The 15715-nt window shown below is 44.9% G+C and overlaps 1 protein-coding gene and 1 long non-coding RNA gene across 9 annotated transcripts in view; one reads left to right on the top strand and one right to left on the bottom strand.

Moving 5' to 3' along the window:
* Nucleotides 1-10025, bottom strand: part of mtf2 (metal response element binding transcription factor 2) — a 62512-nt gene extending 52487 nt beyond the window's left edge. The window contains exons 1-2 of one of the 8 annotated variants that reach the window (XM_069939268.1): nt 9947-10025; nt 2091-2317 (exon numbers count right to left, since the gene is read on the bottom strand). In XM_069939268.1, coding sequence (XP_069795369.1) covers nt 2091-2317; nt 9947-9986 — 267 coding nt within the window. In that variant the 5' untranslated portion in view covers nt 9987-10025. The other 7 variants (XM_069939266.1, XM_069939265.1, XM_069939260.1 and 4 more) reach the window with 7 other exon arrangements.
* A 55-nt stretch (nt 10026-10080) lies between these two features.
* On the top strand, nt 10081-15350 carry LOC138762825 (uncharacterized). The gene is made up of 3 exons (XR_011357182.1): nt 10081-10311; nt 14117-14188; nt 15073-15350. It is a non-coding gene; the product is annotated as an uncharacterized lncRNA (long non-coding RNA).
* The last annotated feature ends 365 nt before the right edge of the window (nt 15351-15715 follow it).

The following is a 15715-nucleotide window of genomic DNA, read 5'->3' as shown; positions in this document are numbered from 1 at the left end:
CACAAAATATTTGCTACTGCTTTTCTACTATTTTATTTAATCTGTTTGCCCAATTTATTTTGGTCATTTCATACCTTAGTTTGTTCAAAGGCCCACATTTTGCACTTGACAATAATCTCTTAAACTGGACACAGAATCCATCTCTTTCCTTTACTATGTGCATGATAGATCATCCTGTCTCATTGCACAATGTTATGTCCAAAATAACCTGCTCCTGAGTTGGTTCCAAAACACTCCAATGCAGAAAACAAAAAGTATTCTTTCACCATAAAATGAGGAAGTCCAACATAAAATTAGTTTAAAACACTGACTTATAGAATGGAGATTAGAAAGTACTCCACAATCATAAAGAAAAAGGCAGCTGCAGAAAGCTGCAAAATATTTGTGTCTAATGAGAATCATATTTTTTCCAATGTGAGCATTTGACCAGATCTAAAATTCTTTTAAGTTTTCTTTTGAGATTAATACATTTGTGGTGAAAATCAAATGTGAAAATAGTTGAAGGATGAAGAGCAGTTTGTTATCCCACAGAAGGGATTGATGAGATCAACTTTTCTTCCTCGTCATTAAATCCCAGATGGAGTCATTAAGTTACTGCATGCACCATTTGTGTGTTTGAGTTCCTCTGCCTAACAATGGTCTTACAACAGGTCTGAATAACACCCATTTTAATACCAGTGTGCATTGACTTTGGATGGAGAAACAGAAATCAGTTCTCAATCATATCAACTGTTCTTCAACACAAAAATAAATTGTGCTGATATTTAGACTGCTAACCACAAGCTCATTAACAAAACTGGTTAGCCAGTTTAAAAATCAAGTCCATGATTTTATTTTATATATTGCACACATATAATTCCTCATAATCCCAGAACTATAACCAGGGGTTTATAGTTATTTCCCGCTGATTCTGAGCGTTTGCTTTTATCATCTTAATTTGCTATGATAATTATACCCAACTCTTTACTCTATTCCATTATTACCTCAATTAAGATAATTGAGCAATCATCCTATCCAAGTAAAAATATTACACCAATTTTTCAGATCAAGGGAAAGTACAAAGTACCCCAATCAAAATAATAAACAATTTGCAAACAGTGAAAACAGTCATGGTCAGAATTTTACACCATGAAACCACGACCCTCACAACCAAGTCACCTGGTTAAGCTAACTTAATAAAGTTATGCTTTTAGACACCATTACATAGGGAATAAATGAGGATATTAACACTTAACAATATGACAAGATGTGTGGTTTCATTAGAAAGAGCGAGTTCATCTCATCAGCTAATAAACACACGTAAAAATGAGTCTGCAAATACTGGAGGAACTTGGGTCACACAGCATTCATGGAAAGCAATAGACAGTGGACCTTTGAGCCTCAGCCCTTCATCACGAATGCCATAATTTGAGCATCCACCCATCCATCCTCAAAACTCCTCCCACCCCGGCGACCCTCAAAACTCCTCCCACCCCGGCGACCCTCAAAACTCCTCCCACCCCGGCGACCCTCAAAACTCCTCCCACCCCGGCGACCCTCAAAACTCCTCCCACCCCGGCGACCCTCAAAACTCCTCCCACCCCGGCGACCCTCAAAACTCCTCCCACCCCGGCGACCCTCAAAACTCCTCCCACCCCGGCGACCCTCAAAACTCCTCCCACCCCGGCGACCCTCAAAACTCCTCCCACCCCGGCGACCCTCAAAACTCCTCCCACCCCGGCGACCCTCAAAACTCCTCCTCCCCCCCCCCCCGGCGACCCTCAAAACCCCTCCACCCCTAAAACTTTTCAGGGGTGAGACTCAAAATATTGACTGCCTATTGCTTTCCATAGATGCTGCATGTCATCCTGCTGAATTCATCCAGTACATCTGTGTATTATTCCAATCTATTACTTATATGTTAGGAAACAGGAAAGTTACTTCATTCCACATCTCATGATCCTTTAGGTAAAGAGGAGCAATGTGTTGTGTTGCCTGTGATTTCTATACCCACTGGTATAGAAATAAAAGCTGGATCCTTATATGACAAGAAGTTTTTAATGACAACGCCTTGTACCAACAGAACTGAGAATATGAAATTTTTTTTTTACCTTTTTGACTGTTCCAAGATAAAACAAGCCATCTGACCACCTGGCTAGGACATCTTGGCCTTCTTCAAATTTGCATACAAGTCTTTTTCCTTTTGATCCATCCTGTAATGACAAATGAACCGAGGACACTGGCGTCTTCAGGTTACCATGGGAGGGAGATCGTTTGTGGAGTGATGAGTTACCTACTCCCGCACCTTCTCTGTCCATCAGGAAAATGGTATCATCAACTGGAATTTAAAGTTCAAGATGAAGCAATTCTAGAACAATCCATTTCTCAACCATATTGGGTTGCACATGACATCCTATTTGAAGAAATCACATGTCCAATCTGAGACCTATTGAAATATGACCACACTTCCAAATCATAAAAAGGCATTCTTGTAACTTGCCCAATTAGCCGATATCAACCTTTACCAATGTTAGTGAAAGAAAAAGGTCAAATAAGAAAATTGAATTTGTAATGCATTTTATAACTTTAGTTCATGTTTTACACCAAATGATTTTTTTTTGACACATTTTCATTGCTTACATTAAAGTTCAACAGAATGCTAACTCCTTCACAACAAATATTAAGGTCCAGCATCCTTAGAGATAAAGTATTCTCCTAGTTTTCGACACTAACTAGAAATAGAGACATCTTGGTTCAAACAGTAACAGAAGATGAAGTGAGAAAAGTACAATATTCTCTACCAAACTCCAATCAAATTTTAAAAGAATAAAAAGTGCATAAGTACATAAGAAATAGGAGTAGATGTTGCCTATCCAGCCCATTTGAGTGCACTCCACCATAATTTTATGCTTCTAGAAGATCCCCGCTCATTCTTCTCAATTCCAGCAGGTGAATCCCCAAACGACTCATTCTGCTCATGGGTATCTCTGGGCCCACCCCTCCGTCTCTGGGCCCACCCCTCCGTCTCTGGGCCCACCCCTCCGTCTCTGGGCCCACCCCTCCGTCTCTGGGCCCACCCCTCCGTCTCTGGGCCCACCCCTCCGTCTCTGGGCCCACCCCTCCGTCTCTGGGCCCACCCCTCCGTCTCTGGGCCCACCCCTCCGTCTCTGGGCCCACCCCTCCGTCTCTGAGGCAATTTGGATTCCCTGTGCTATATCCACTCTGCAAGTTACCAGGCAGACACTGGAAGTACTACAAATGAAAACATGGCATTCAGTGCCCCAACCAATATTTATGCCTGAATCACGCCCTTGAGATTCAATATTTTAACTTGAAGGTCAGTGACAACCTCCCATCGAATTGTTTCCTCAAGAGTGGCCCTACGCATACATTTCATCTGGGAGGCTAGCTTCTAGTTTAATTCATATTGCCTATGTGCCACAAGATAGCACAGAACCTCTCCAAAAAAGCTTGGTTGAATTCCATTTCGAACAATCCATTAAATAAGCCGCTCTCAGTGAAGTCCGCCTGGCAGATGTAGGCAGCCTCCAAGAACGCGGCGCGGGCTACACACTCTACTGGTCTGGCAAGCCTTCGGATGAACGACGCCTATCTGGTGTAGGCTTCATGGTCAAGAGCTTCATTGCCTCCAAACTCGAAAACCTTCCGACAGGCCTCTCGGACCGAATCATGTCCATGCGACTCCCCCTTCAGAACAAGCGTCACATCACCCTCATCAGTGTCTATGCTCCAACCGTCCAGGCGGAACCAGCAGAAAAGGACAAGTTCTACACCGACCTGCGCAACCTCATCCAACGCACCCCTACAGCCGACAAGGTTGTCATCCTGGGCGACTTCAACGCTCGTGTCGGCAAAGACTCAGAAACCTGGCCAGGAATCCTGGGCAAGCATGGCGTCGGCAAGTGCAACGACAATGGGCGCCTCCTGTTGGAGCTCTGCGCAGAACAGCGGCTTGTCATTACAAACACCATTTTTCAGCAGAGGGACAGCCTTAAGACCACCTGGATGCATCCCCGATCCAAACACTGGCACCTCCTGGACTACATCCTGGTGCGAGAAAGTGACAAACGAGATGTGCTCCACACCAGGGTCATGCCTAGCGCGGAATGCCACACTGACCACCGGCTGGTTCGCTGCAAGCTCAACCTTCACTTCAAACCAAAGCCCAGGAACAATAAAGCCCCCAGAAAGAGGTTCAATGTTGGAAACCTGCAGTCAGACGAAGCGAGAGGAAACTTCCAGGCAAACCTCAAAGCAAAGCTCGACGATGCAACCCGCCTCACGGACCCGTCCCCTGAAACCCTCTGGGATCAGTTGAAGACTACCATACTGCAATCCACTGAAGAGGTACTGGGCTTCTCCTCCAGGAAAAACAAGGACTGGTTTGACGAAAACAGCCAGGAAATCCAGGAGCTGCTGGCAAAGAAGCGAGCTGCCCACCAGGCTCACCTTACAAAGCCGTCCTGTCCAGAGAAGAAACAAGCCTTCCGTCGCGCTTGCAGCCATCTTCAGCGCAAACTCCGGGAGATCCAAAATGAGTGGTGGACTAGCCTCGCCAAACGAACCGAGCTCAGCGCGGACATTGGCGACTTCAGGGGTTTCTACGAGGCTCTAAAGGCTGTGTACGGCCCCTCACCCCAAGTCCAAAGCCCGCTGCGCAGCTCAGACAGCAAAGTCCTCCTCAGCGACAAGATCTCCATCCTCAACCGATGGTCAGAACACTTCCAATCTCTTTTCAGTGCCAACCGCTCAGTCCAAGATTCCGCCCTGCTCCAGCTCCCTCAACAGCCCCTAAGGCTAGAGCTGGATGAGGTTCCCACCCTGGATGAGACATGTAAGGCAATCGAACAACTGAAAAGTGGCAAAGCAGCAGGTATGGATGGAATCCCCCCAGAAGTCTGGAAGGCTGGCGGCAAAACTCTGCATGCCAAACTGCATGAGTTTTTCAAGCTTTGTTGGGACCAAGGTAAACTGCCTCCGGATCTTCGTGATGCCACCATCATCACCCTGTACAAAAACAAAGGCGAGAAATCAGACTGCTCAAACTACAGGGGAATCACGTTGCTCTCCATTGCAGGCAAAATCTTCGCTAGGATTCTACTAAATAGAATAATACCTAGTGTCGCCGAGAATATTCTCCCAGAATCACAGTGCAGCTTTCGCGCAAACAGAGGAACTACTGACATGGTCTTTGCCCTCAGACAGCTCCAAGAAAAATGCAGAGAACAAAACAAAGGACTCTACATCACCTTTGTTGACCTCACCAAAGCCTTCGACACCGTGAGCAGGAAAGGGCTTTGGCAAATACTAGAGCGCATCGGATGTCCCCCAAAGTTCCTCAACATGATTATCCAACTGCACGAAAACCAACAAGGTCGGGTCAGATACAGCAATGAGCTCTCTGAACCCTTCTCCATTAACAATGGCGTGAAGCAAGGCTGTGTTCTGGCACCAACCCTCTTTTCAATCTTCTTCAGCATGATGCTGAACCAAGCCATGAAAGACCCCAACAATGAAGACGCTGTTTACATCTGGTACCGCACGGATGGCAGTCTCTTCAATCTGAGGCGCCTGCAAGCTCACACCAAGACACAAGAGAAACTTGTCCGTGAACTACTCTTTGCAGACAATGCCGCTTTAGTTGCCCATTCAGAGCCAGCTCTTCAGCGCTTGACGTCCTGCTTTGCGGAAACTGCCAAAATGTTTGGCCTGGAAGTCAGCCTGAAGAAAACTGAGGTCCTCCATCAGCCAGCTCCCCACCATGATTACCAGCCCCCCCACATCTCCATCGGGCACACAAAACTCAAAACGGTCAACCAGTTTACCTATCTCGGCTGCACCATTTCATCAGATGCAAGGATCGACAATGAGATAAACAACAGACTCGCCAAGGCAAATAGCGCCTTTGGAAGACTACACAAAAGAGTCTGGAAAAACAACCAACTGAAAAACCTCACAAAGAAAAGCGTATACAGAGCCGTTGTCATACCCACACTCCTGTTCGGCTCCGAATCATGGGTCCTCTACCGGCACCACCTACGGCTCCTAGAACGCTTCCACCAGCGTTGTCTCCGCTCCATCCTCAACATCCATTGGAGAGCTTACATCCCTAACGTCGAAGTACTCGAGATGGCAGAGGTCGACAGCATCGAGTCCACGCTGCTGAAGATCCAGCTGCGCTGGATGGGTCACGTCTCCAGAATGGAGGACCATCGCCTTCCCAAGATCGTGTTATATGGCGAGCTCTCCACTGGCCACCGTGACAGAGGTGCACCAAAGAAAAGGTACAAGGACTGCCTAAAGAAATCTCTTGGTGCCTGCCACATTGACCACCGCCAGTGGGCTGATATCGCCTCAAACCGTGCATCTTGGCGCCTCACAGTTTGGCGGGCAGCAACCTCCTTTGAAGAAGACCGCAGAGCCTACCTCACTGACAAAAGGCAAAGGAGGAAAAACCCAACACCCAACCCCAACCCACCAATTTTCCCCTGCAACCGCTGCAATCGTGTCTGCCTGTCCCGCATCGGACTTGTCAGCCACAAACGAGCCTGCAGCTGACGTGGACTTTTTACCCCCTCCATAAATCTTCGTCCGCGAAGCCAAGCCAAAGAAGAAAATAATCACTCAAAACTCCTGCCCTTCAATAAAACCATGACAGATGTGATCTTGGCCAAATTGCATTTTCCCATCTGATCCCCATCAATCCTCAATTTCTCCATAATGAAAAACCACAATTAAGCAGCCAGGAAGATATTAAAGCCCCGTGCACATTTCTACATCTGCTTGCCAGACTTCATTGAGCTACTTCCACAGAAACTGGGCAGAGAGGCTTCATTCTTCAAATTACTTCCACTGTTAAGTTTGTTTCATGCACAGGTACATCCTTAGAATTTAGTTACCTCTATTTTTCTTACGACCTGATAATTCTCTACTTTTACTCCCGCTGCCAAATTTTTGCCCTTTCCTTAAGTTAGGCCCACCCACAACATGGATTCCCACACATCATTAACCCGAACAAATGTTACAATATACAAATGCCCTTAATCCATGACACAATGTAGTTTATAAACAGTGGAGGCCCCAGCACTGATCCTGTGACATCCTACAATCTTGCCAATCTGACAATGACATAGCGGTTAATTTCAGCAGAGGTTCAAGTGTTATCAATAAAATCAAATTTTTTTTTTGCATTCACAAATATTCAACAGCACAGGAAAAGCACCAGATAACAAATATTTGCACTAAAAAACACCCTTAAAACTTTTTTTTTTAAAACTGACAGCATGGTTACAGAACGGTAAGCCCCTTCCAGCCCATGAGCCAGTGCTGCCCAATTACACCCAATCGACCTACACCCATCCCGGTATACTTTTGAACGTTGGGAGGAAATCAAATAAAGGAAATCACAGAAAGAACTCCTTACAGACAGCACTGGATTTGAACAAGTTACTGGCACTGTAACAGTAACCATGCCACAAGATTTAGTTTATTTAAATAAACTAAATCTTGAGGAACAACACTTTATATTCTACCTGGGTAGGCTACAAATCAATGGGATTAACATTGAACTTCCCAATTTTATGTTATCCTTCTCTATCTCCTACTTTACTGCTTTCTATCCACCCATTTTGTCACTGTTCCATACCACCCCTCACTCCAGCCTCAATTCTCATTTTTCTTGGTCACCTCAGTCCCCTTCCTCGTTACATACATTCTTCACCTCACACCTAATGATTCTACTCTAACCTTCCTCAATGATCAGATTCCAACTATGGTAGCCTTTTCATGCCCATTTCTCAGATCTAACAGTCTCCACCACCCTCCATTCCCAGTGGCATCCACCTCTTGCTTTTCTCCAAATTCCACCCACTTTTTAAAAAATCATCTCAATTGAGGGAATGGACCTGAAACACTGACATACCATTTTTCTCCATGGTTGCCGTCAGACCTGCCAAGTCCAACTTTGTTCACTCTAGATTTTAGCATCTACCATTTGTGTTTCTCACCTACCTGGTTTCTTCTGCCTCTAATCCTTCATCTTTCCTCAGTTCACTAATCCCCTACTGCCCATCTCACCATTCCAAGGACTGCTTTGGCATCACCTGACTATCCTCAGATAGAGATGGAAACTCCTGGTCCTCAGCCATTTTAATTTCTCTCAATTTATTGCATCTATTGCCAAAGTGAGATTAAACAAACTTGATAAACAGTATGTCATATTGCAACTGGATAGTCTGGATAGTCTAAAGCACACTGCATGAACATTGAATTTTCCGATTCACTTCCACTATCTGGCCTTGTAGTGGGAGCCAATACTCCCTATCCCACCTCTCACACCTTCATTTGTTCCATATCCTTTTACTTCTTTGCACCTCCCTGCATCTTCTCCCTTTTTGTGCAGACTATCAAGCCCTTACCACCTTTGTTTCAATTAAGGTCTCCTGACCCAAAACAATCACTGTATTTCTCCATGAATGCTGCCTGACCTGCCCAGATCCTCCAACAACTCTGTGTACTTAATGTTTACCATGGAGCAGGCTCAGTGGCAGACTTTCCACTCGAGAGCTGGCAGGTTGGCACAGCACCAGTCAGGATCACACTGAAAGATGCACACACATATCTAACAATAACATTGGCACCCAGGCAAAACATCAAGTCATCTGCACATTGAGTTCAATTACCACAAAATGATTGCATTGCCACCTACATTTCAAACCATTCACTATCAAACAAGTACAAAATGTGGCTTCACACCTGCTGGAGCTAGCAATTCTAGGATTCGCATTGTGTGAAAATCATGTTCTCAAAGTCTCAGGGAACAACTTTAAAATGAAAGTGTGCTCCAATGTACAATCTCAATGTTTGCTCGCATACGAACAAGTAGATCAACTAGGGCCACTGCGATACATACACTGTTTAATTGATAACACCAACTAATTAACTCCTCGGATTTAGAATGAGTAGAGCAGGCACTCATTTTCCAAACCTTCAAGCCGACAAAGATGAAATCAGAAATCATACGTTTGTCACTCTTTCCATTGTTAGTGATTAGCTCAGAATAACCACAGTTATTATTTTTTTAAATCAACACTTTTGGGAAACATATTACGTAAATGTGTCAAATGGAAATGAGGGCCAATCCAATTGGTTTTCGTGTTCTGAGTTGCAACAGCGGGGTTACCCCAGATCCAAGCTGCAGTATTAATACAGGCATGTTATTTTCAATGACAAGGTTGCCCTAGAAAGGCCACTCACTGGTTCCTATCAAAATCCTTTAGAAACAATGTGCTTAACATCCCGACGAGCAAAATACTTGAGTAAATGGAATTGGCATTGTCAATGACAGTTAAGAAACAAACCCATTTCAAAGTCGGCTTCTGATTTAACAGGAAGGCATCGTTGCCCAAAGAACTTAACCAAAAGCAGGGCAAGTTAAGCAGACCACACTGGGGCTGCATCGCACGAGCTCTGACAGCAAATGCGTGGAGCGCAAAACAAATTCGTTTGAGACAGTGCTGCCTCAATGCGGGACGAAGAGGGAGCGGGTTATAAATCCCTCGAGTGGCCGCCGGAATCCTGGACAAAGGCGGGAGGGGAGTGTGAACAAAATTAAAAAACAGCAGACGGCGAGGCCAAAACTAACTGACTTCGGCCCAGGAGGAGGCAGGCGCCGAAAACCTGGAAGCGCCCTGCAGCTTCCAACCTCGACTGGGGCAGATGCCGCGGGCCCGGTTCCTCCTGCGGGAAAGGGAGCCAAGCGGCCTGACGGCCAGAAACCCCCGCCCACCTGCCCCTCTTGAAGCCGAGGAAAAGACACAAAGGGAGTAGCATCGAAAGAGCGGCCCTAACCTCATTCGGCCACTGCTGGGAAACCTCCCCTACTTTCAACAAAGAGCCCGCATCGGCAGGATGGTGCGCGGCCACCCCCCCGCCCCTCCCCTCGCACCCCAGCCGCTCGCCTCGCTCGCCTCGCTGGCCCTCCACATCGGCTTCCACTACACCCGCGCCATTTTGGTTTCCCGCGGGCGCGGCGATGCATTGTGGGAGCGGGAAGGCGGAAGTCCGCGCGCGCGCGCCCGCCCCAGGGGCCGCCGGCCGCGCTCCAGCCTCCGGAGAGAGCGATTGCCCGGCGGCTTCGCCTCTCTCCTCGCCACGGCAAAGAATAATCTAGAAAGGGACACTACTGTTAAGGTTTCTGTCCATCATTGTTTTGGTTAAAAGGGCAGCTGCTCCCAACAGAAAGAGCCCCATCATCTTCCCTTGGCTTCGCGGACGAAGATTTAGGGAGGAGTAGGTCCACGCCTGCTGCAGGCAAGTCCGATGCGGGACAGGCAGACACGGTTGCACTGTTATTGGTGGGTTGGGGTTGGGCGCTGGGTTTTTCCTCCTTTGCCTTTTGTCCGTGAGGTGGGCTCTGCGGTCTTCTTCAAAGGAGGTTGCTGCCCGCCGAACTGTGAGGCGCCAAGATGCACGGTTTGAGGCGATATCAGCCCACTGGCGGTGCTCAATGTGGCAGGCACCAAGAGATTAATGGAGGGGTAATGTCCACGTCAGCTGCAGGCTCGTTTGTGGCTGACATGTCCGATGCGGGACAGGCAGACACGGTTGCACTGTTATTGGTGGGTTGGGGTTGGGTGTTGGGTTTTTCTTCCTTTGTCTTTTGTCAGTGAGGTGGGCTCTGCGGTCTTCTTCAAAGGAGGTTGCTGCCCGCCAAACTGTGAGGCGCCAAGATGCACGGTTTGAGGCGTTATCAGCCCACTGGCGGTGCTCAATGTGGCAGGCACCAAGAGATTAATGGAGGGGTAATGTCCATGTCAGCTGCAGGCTCGTTTGTGGCTGACATGTCCGATGCAGGACAGGCAGACACGGTTGCACTGTTATTGGTGGGTTGGGGTTGGGCGCTGGGTTTTTCCTCCTTTGCCTTTTGTCCGTGAGGTGGGCTCTGCGGTCTTCTTCAAAGGAGGTTGCTGCCCGCCAAACTGTGAGGCGCCAAGATGCACGGTTTGAGGCGTTATCAGCCCACTGGCGGTGCTCAATGTGGCAGGCACCAAGAGATTAATGGAGGGGTAATGTCCACGTCAGCTGCAGGCTCGTTTGTGGCTGACATGTCCGATGCGGGACAGGCAGACACGGTTGCACTGTTATTGGTGGGTTGGGGTTGGGCGCTGGGTTTTTCCTCCTTTGCCTTTTGTCCGTGAGGTGGGCTCTGCGGTCTTCTTCAAAGGAGGTTGCTGCCCGCCAAACTGTGAGGCGCCAAGATGCACGGTTTGAGGCGTTATCAGCCCACTGGCGGTGCTCAATGTGGCAGGCACCAAGAGATTAATGGAGGGGTAATGTCCACGTCAGCTGCAGGCTCGTTTGTGGCTGACATGTCCGATGCGGGACAGGCAGACACGGTTGCACTGTTATTGGTGGGTTGGGGTTGGGCGCTGGGTTTTTCCTCCTTTGCCTTTTGTCCGTGAGGTGGGCTCTGCGGTCTTCTTCAAAGGAGGTTGCTGCCCGCCGAACTATGAGGCGCCAAGATGCACGGTTTGAGGCGATATCAGCCCACTGGCGGTGCTCAATGTGGCAGGCACCAAGAGATTTCTTTAGGCAGTCCTTGTACCTTTTCTTTGGTGCACCTCTGTCACGGTGGCCAGTGGAGAGCTCGCCATATAACACGATCTTGGGAAGGCGATGGTCCTCCATTCTGGAGACGTGACCCGCCCAGCGCAGCTGGATCTTCAGCAGCGTGGACTCGATGCTGTCGGCCTCGATGTTGGTGATGAAGTCGCTCCAATGAAGTCCCCATGATACTGCATCTTACTTTGGTGGACGAGTACTTTTCATCTAAGTGAAGACACAACTCTGGAGAAATTCAACTGCTAGGTGCCCTTTTTTTTAAAACTTTATTGATAAGATTTAAAATGCGTACAAAAAAATAAAACTAACTCCTTACTGAACCCTTCCCCCGACATCCCACCCCAAACTACCCCGATAAAAAGAGCCAAAAACATATAGCGGCTATTTATCTGTTGCTGTGGAGTGGGCCACATCTTTAAAACAAACATTTAAGATATATTCAAACCCATACATTTCAAATATAGAGTTCACATTTTAACAAAACAACACCCAACCCCAACCCACCAATTTTCCCTTGCAACCGTGTCTGCCTGTCCCGCATCGGACTTGTCAGACACAAACGAGCCTGCAGCTGACGTGGACATTACCCCTCCATTAATCTTCGTCCGCGAAGCCAAGCCAAAGAAGAAGAAAGATCTTCTCTAAATAAATACAAGATCTCAATTCATTATGCCATCTATGTATATTCACTTCAATGTCATTCTTCCATGCAATTGCAATACATTTCCGAGCTACAGCCAGACGAATAAATGCAATTGGAAATTTATCCACTCTTAAACCACTTGTTAATGATATTTTAAAAAGTAATCGATCAATCTTAAATAAATCTTCCAAAAACTTCATAATTCTTTCCCAAAAGGGCTTAACTTTTTCACAAATCCACACTGAATGTAAAAAAGTACCATTCTGTATTCCACAATGAAAACACAAATCTGAAAAACTGAAACCATATCTTTTTAACACTTCAGGAGTTAAATGCAACTGATGCAAAAAATTATAGTGGACTAAACTATATCTCACAGTAATTAATTTAGTTACACTATCTTCACACATAGTCATCCATTCCTCCTGAGGTAATAAAATTTTCCATTAATAAAGCACGCACTTGATAATAGGCAAATAAAGAACTTGGCAATATCCCAAATTTTTCTTTAAGTCTAGTAAAAGAAGGAAACGTACCTGCCTCAAAACAATGCTCCACCAATTTGATACCCTTCAAATTCCAAGTTTTCAAATAAAGATGATTCACAGAAAAAGGAATTGCTTTATCCTGATATAATGGAGTCTTGGCTGATATTTTACCTTGACTTCCTATAATTTGATCTCTTTTATACCAAATCTCCATCAAATGTCTCAAGACTGGTAACTTATAATTTTGTAAAAGGATTCCATTTATATATATCAATTGATGTATTTTAAATTCAGAAATCAACTTTAGCCCATATTGGGGGTTGATCCATATCAAACATCTTATAAATAAATTCAAATTGAGCAGCTTCAAAATAATTCTGAAAATGTGGTAATTGAAGTCCTCTTAGTGCATATTTCCATGTCAATTTTTGTAAAGATACTGTAATGGAATATATTTGGGAGATAAATTGGTAAGGTGAGAGTAGGTTACATACATACATACATTTTAAAACAAATCTTATTATAATACTGAAGAATTCATACTCAGTAACTTTACAGAAACTATGGAGAATGCTGTGCACATTTCACACGTAGGTGCTAATTAAAATGACGTCATAAAAGCAACAAGCAGGAGACAGTCTGGCTGTTGAAAGCTCTTTGCAAGGATTTTGACAGAGTGCACAGAAAGGTCACTCCTGGGTTTTTGTTTACCTAAAAACAACAGCTTGACCAAGAAGACTAACTCCTATTGTTTGCTGGAGAAGGTCAGGGGTTTTGCAAGTGAGAGAGTCACATGGGCTTTCTGGCAGTTAGAGAAAGAGAGAGAGACAGAGAGTGGGTGAAACACTCAGCCAGTGTGTGTCATACTGAAAGCTTGCTGGAACTGAGTGCATGGCAGAAAAGCTTGTTTGAACTGAAACAGAAAACTCCAGCGTGGCAGATGGCTGGAAGTGCTATCTGTCTGATTTACCTTTTGAGCACCAAAGCCTGGTGAACTGTATACATGTTAAATTCTGTGCACAGTATAAGAATTGACTGCAACCAGAGAACTTGGAAGAATGAGAAGTGAGATTGAACTGTGAACCAAAGAACTTTTCTTAATTCACATACACGTGCGCTTAGAATTTGAAGGGGGTGAAGTTGGGTAGTTAAGTTAAGAGAGATAAGTTAGAGTTTGATTCTGTTTTCATGTTTAAATATAATTAAAAACAACTTATGTTGAAGTAACCATTTGTCGTGGTGAATATCTATTATTGCTGGGTTTTGGGGTCCTTTGGGCTCATAACAATACTCTAGATAATTTATCTTTCCATAAAAACAACTGCAGTAATGTATTTAATTTTTTTTTAATCTTTTGGAATAGATTGGAAAAGATATTGAATATGTGGAAATATATTCATTTCAATACAATTCACGCACCCTATTAAAGATAAAGGTAAATCCTTCCATCTATTCAAGTCAAACTTAATTTTATTTAATAAAGGTACATAATTTAATTTATATAAATTTTGGTAATCAACATCAACCGCTACACCTAAATATTTAATTTTATTGGACCACCGAAATTGCATAATCTGTTTACAATTTGAATAATCCAGATCTGAAATTGGTAGTATTTCACTTTTATCCCAATTAACTTTATAACCTGACATTTCTCCATACTGTTTCAAACAATTTTGAAGTTGCCCCAAAGATTCTTTAGGATGTGCTAAATATATTAACACATCATCTGCAAACAAATTAATTCTTTCTCTTCTTCACCAACTTTAATTCCTTTAATACTAACAGTAAGCTAATGATTCTATAACCAATGCAAATAGGGCTGGTGACAGAGGACAACCTTGTTTAATTGATCTGGTCAAATTAAATAAAGATAATATTTGTCCATTTGTCACCACCCTGGCCGATGAATTTTTATATAAAGCTTTCACCCAACCAGTAAAGAGTGGTCCAAATTTAAATCTTTCCAACACTTTAAATAAAAAATTCCACTCCACTCGATCAAAAGCTTTTTCAGCATCTAGTGCTACTATCATTAGTTGGTTGGGTTGCTTTCTTAATGCATTGATTATTGTAATTAATTAACGATATTATCAGTTGAATATCTATTCTTAATAAAACCTGCTTGATCTACATGTATTAATTGTGGTAAATATTTAGCAAATCTGTTAGCTAAAATCTTATCTACAATTTTATAATCTACATTTAATAAAGAAATCGGACTATAAGAAGCCACTTTCAAAAGATCTCTGTCTTTTTTTTGGAATAACAGTAATTTTTTCTTCTTTTTTTTTCTTTGGCTTGGCTTCGCGGACGAAGATTTATGGAAGGGGGTAAAAGTCCACGTCAGCTGCAGGCCCGTTTGTGGCTGACAAGTCCGATGCGGGACAGGCAGACACGGATGCAGCGGCTGCAGGGGAAAATTGGTTGGTTGGGTGTTGGGTTTTTCCTCCTTTGCCTTTTGTCAGTGAGGTGGGCTCTGCGGTCTTCTTCAAAGGAGGTTGCTGCCCGCCGAACTGTGAGGCGCCAAGATGCACGGTTTGAGGCGATATCAGCCCACTGGCGGTGGTCAATGTGGCAGGCACCAAGAGATTTCTTTAGGCAGTCCTTGTACCTTTTCTTTGGTGCACCTCTGTCACGGTGGCCAGTGGAGAGCTTGCCATATAACACGATCTTGGGAAGGCGATGGTCCTCCATTCTGGAGACGTGACCCACCCAGCGCAGCTGGATCTTCAGCAGCGTGGACTCGATGCTGTCGACCTCTGCCATCTCGAGTACTTCGACGTTAGGGATGAAAGCACTCCAATGGATGTTGAGGATGGAGCGGAGACAACGCTGGTGGAAGCGTTCTAGGAGCCGTAGGTGAAAAAGACTCTGGAAACAACCTGTTTCAGTGGCTTGCTTCAACACATCCATAAATACCGGAAGCAATAAATCATGAAATTCTTTATAAAACTCCAAA

The sequence above is a fragment of the Narcine bancroftii genome, chromosome 5 (assembly GCF_036971445.1).
Source record: "Narcine bancroftii isolate sNarBan1 chromosome 5, sNarBan1.hap1, whole genome shotgun sequence".
NCBI classification, from domain to species: Eukaryota; Metazoa; Chordata; class Chondrichthyes; order Torpediniformes; family Narcinidae; genus Narcine; species Narcine bancroftii.
The sequence above is the reverse complement of the archived record's forward strand: the minus strand, read 5'-3'. Positions and strand labels throughout refer to the sequence as shown.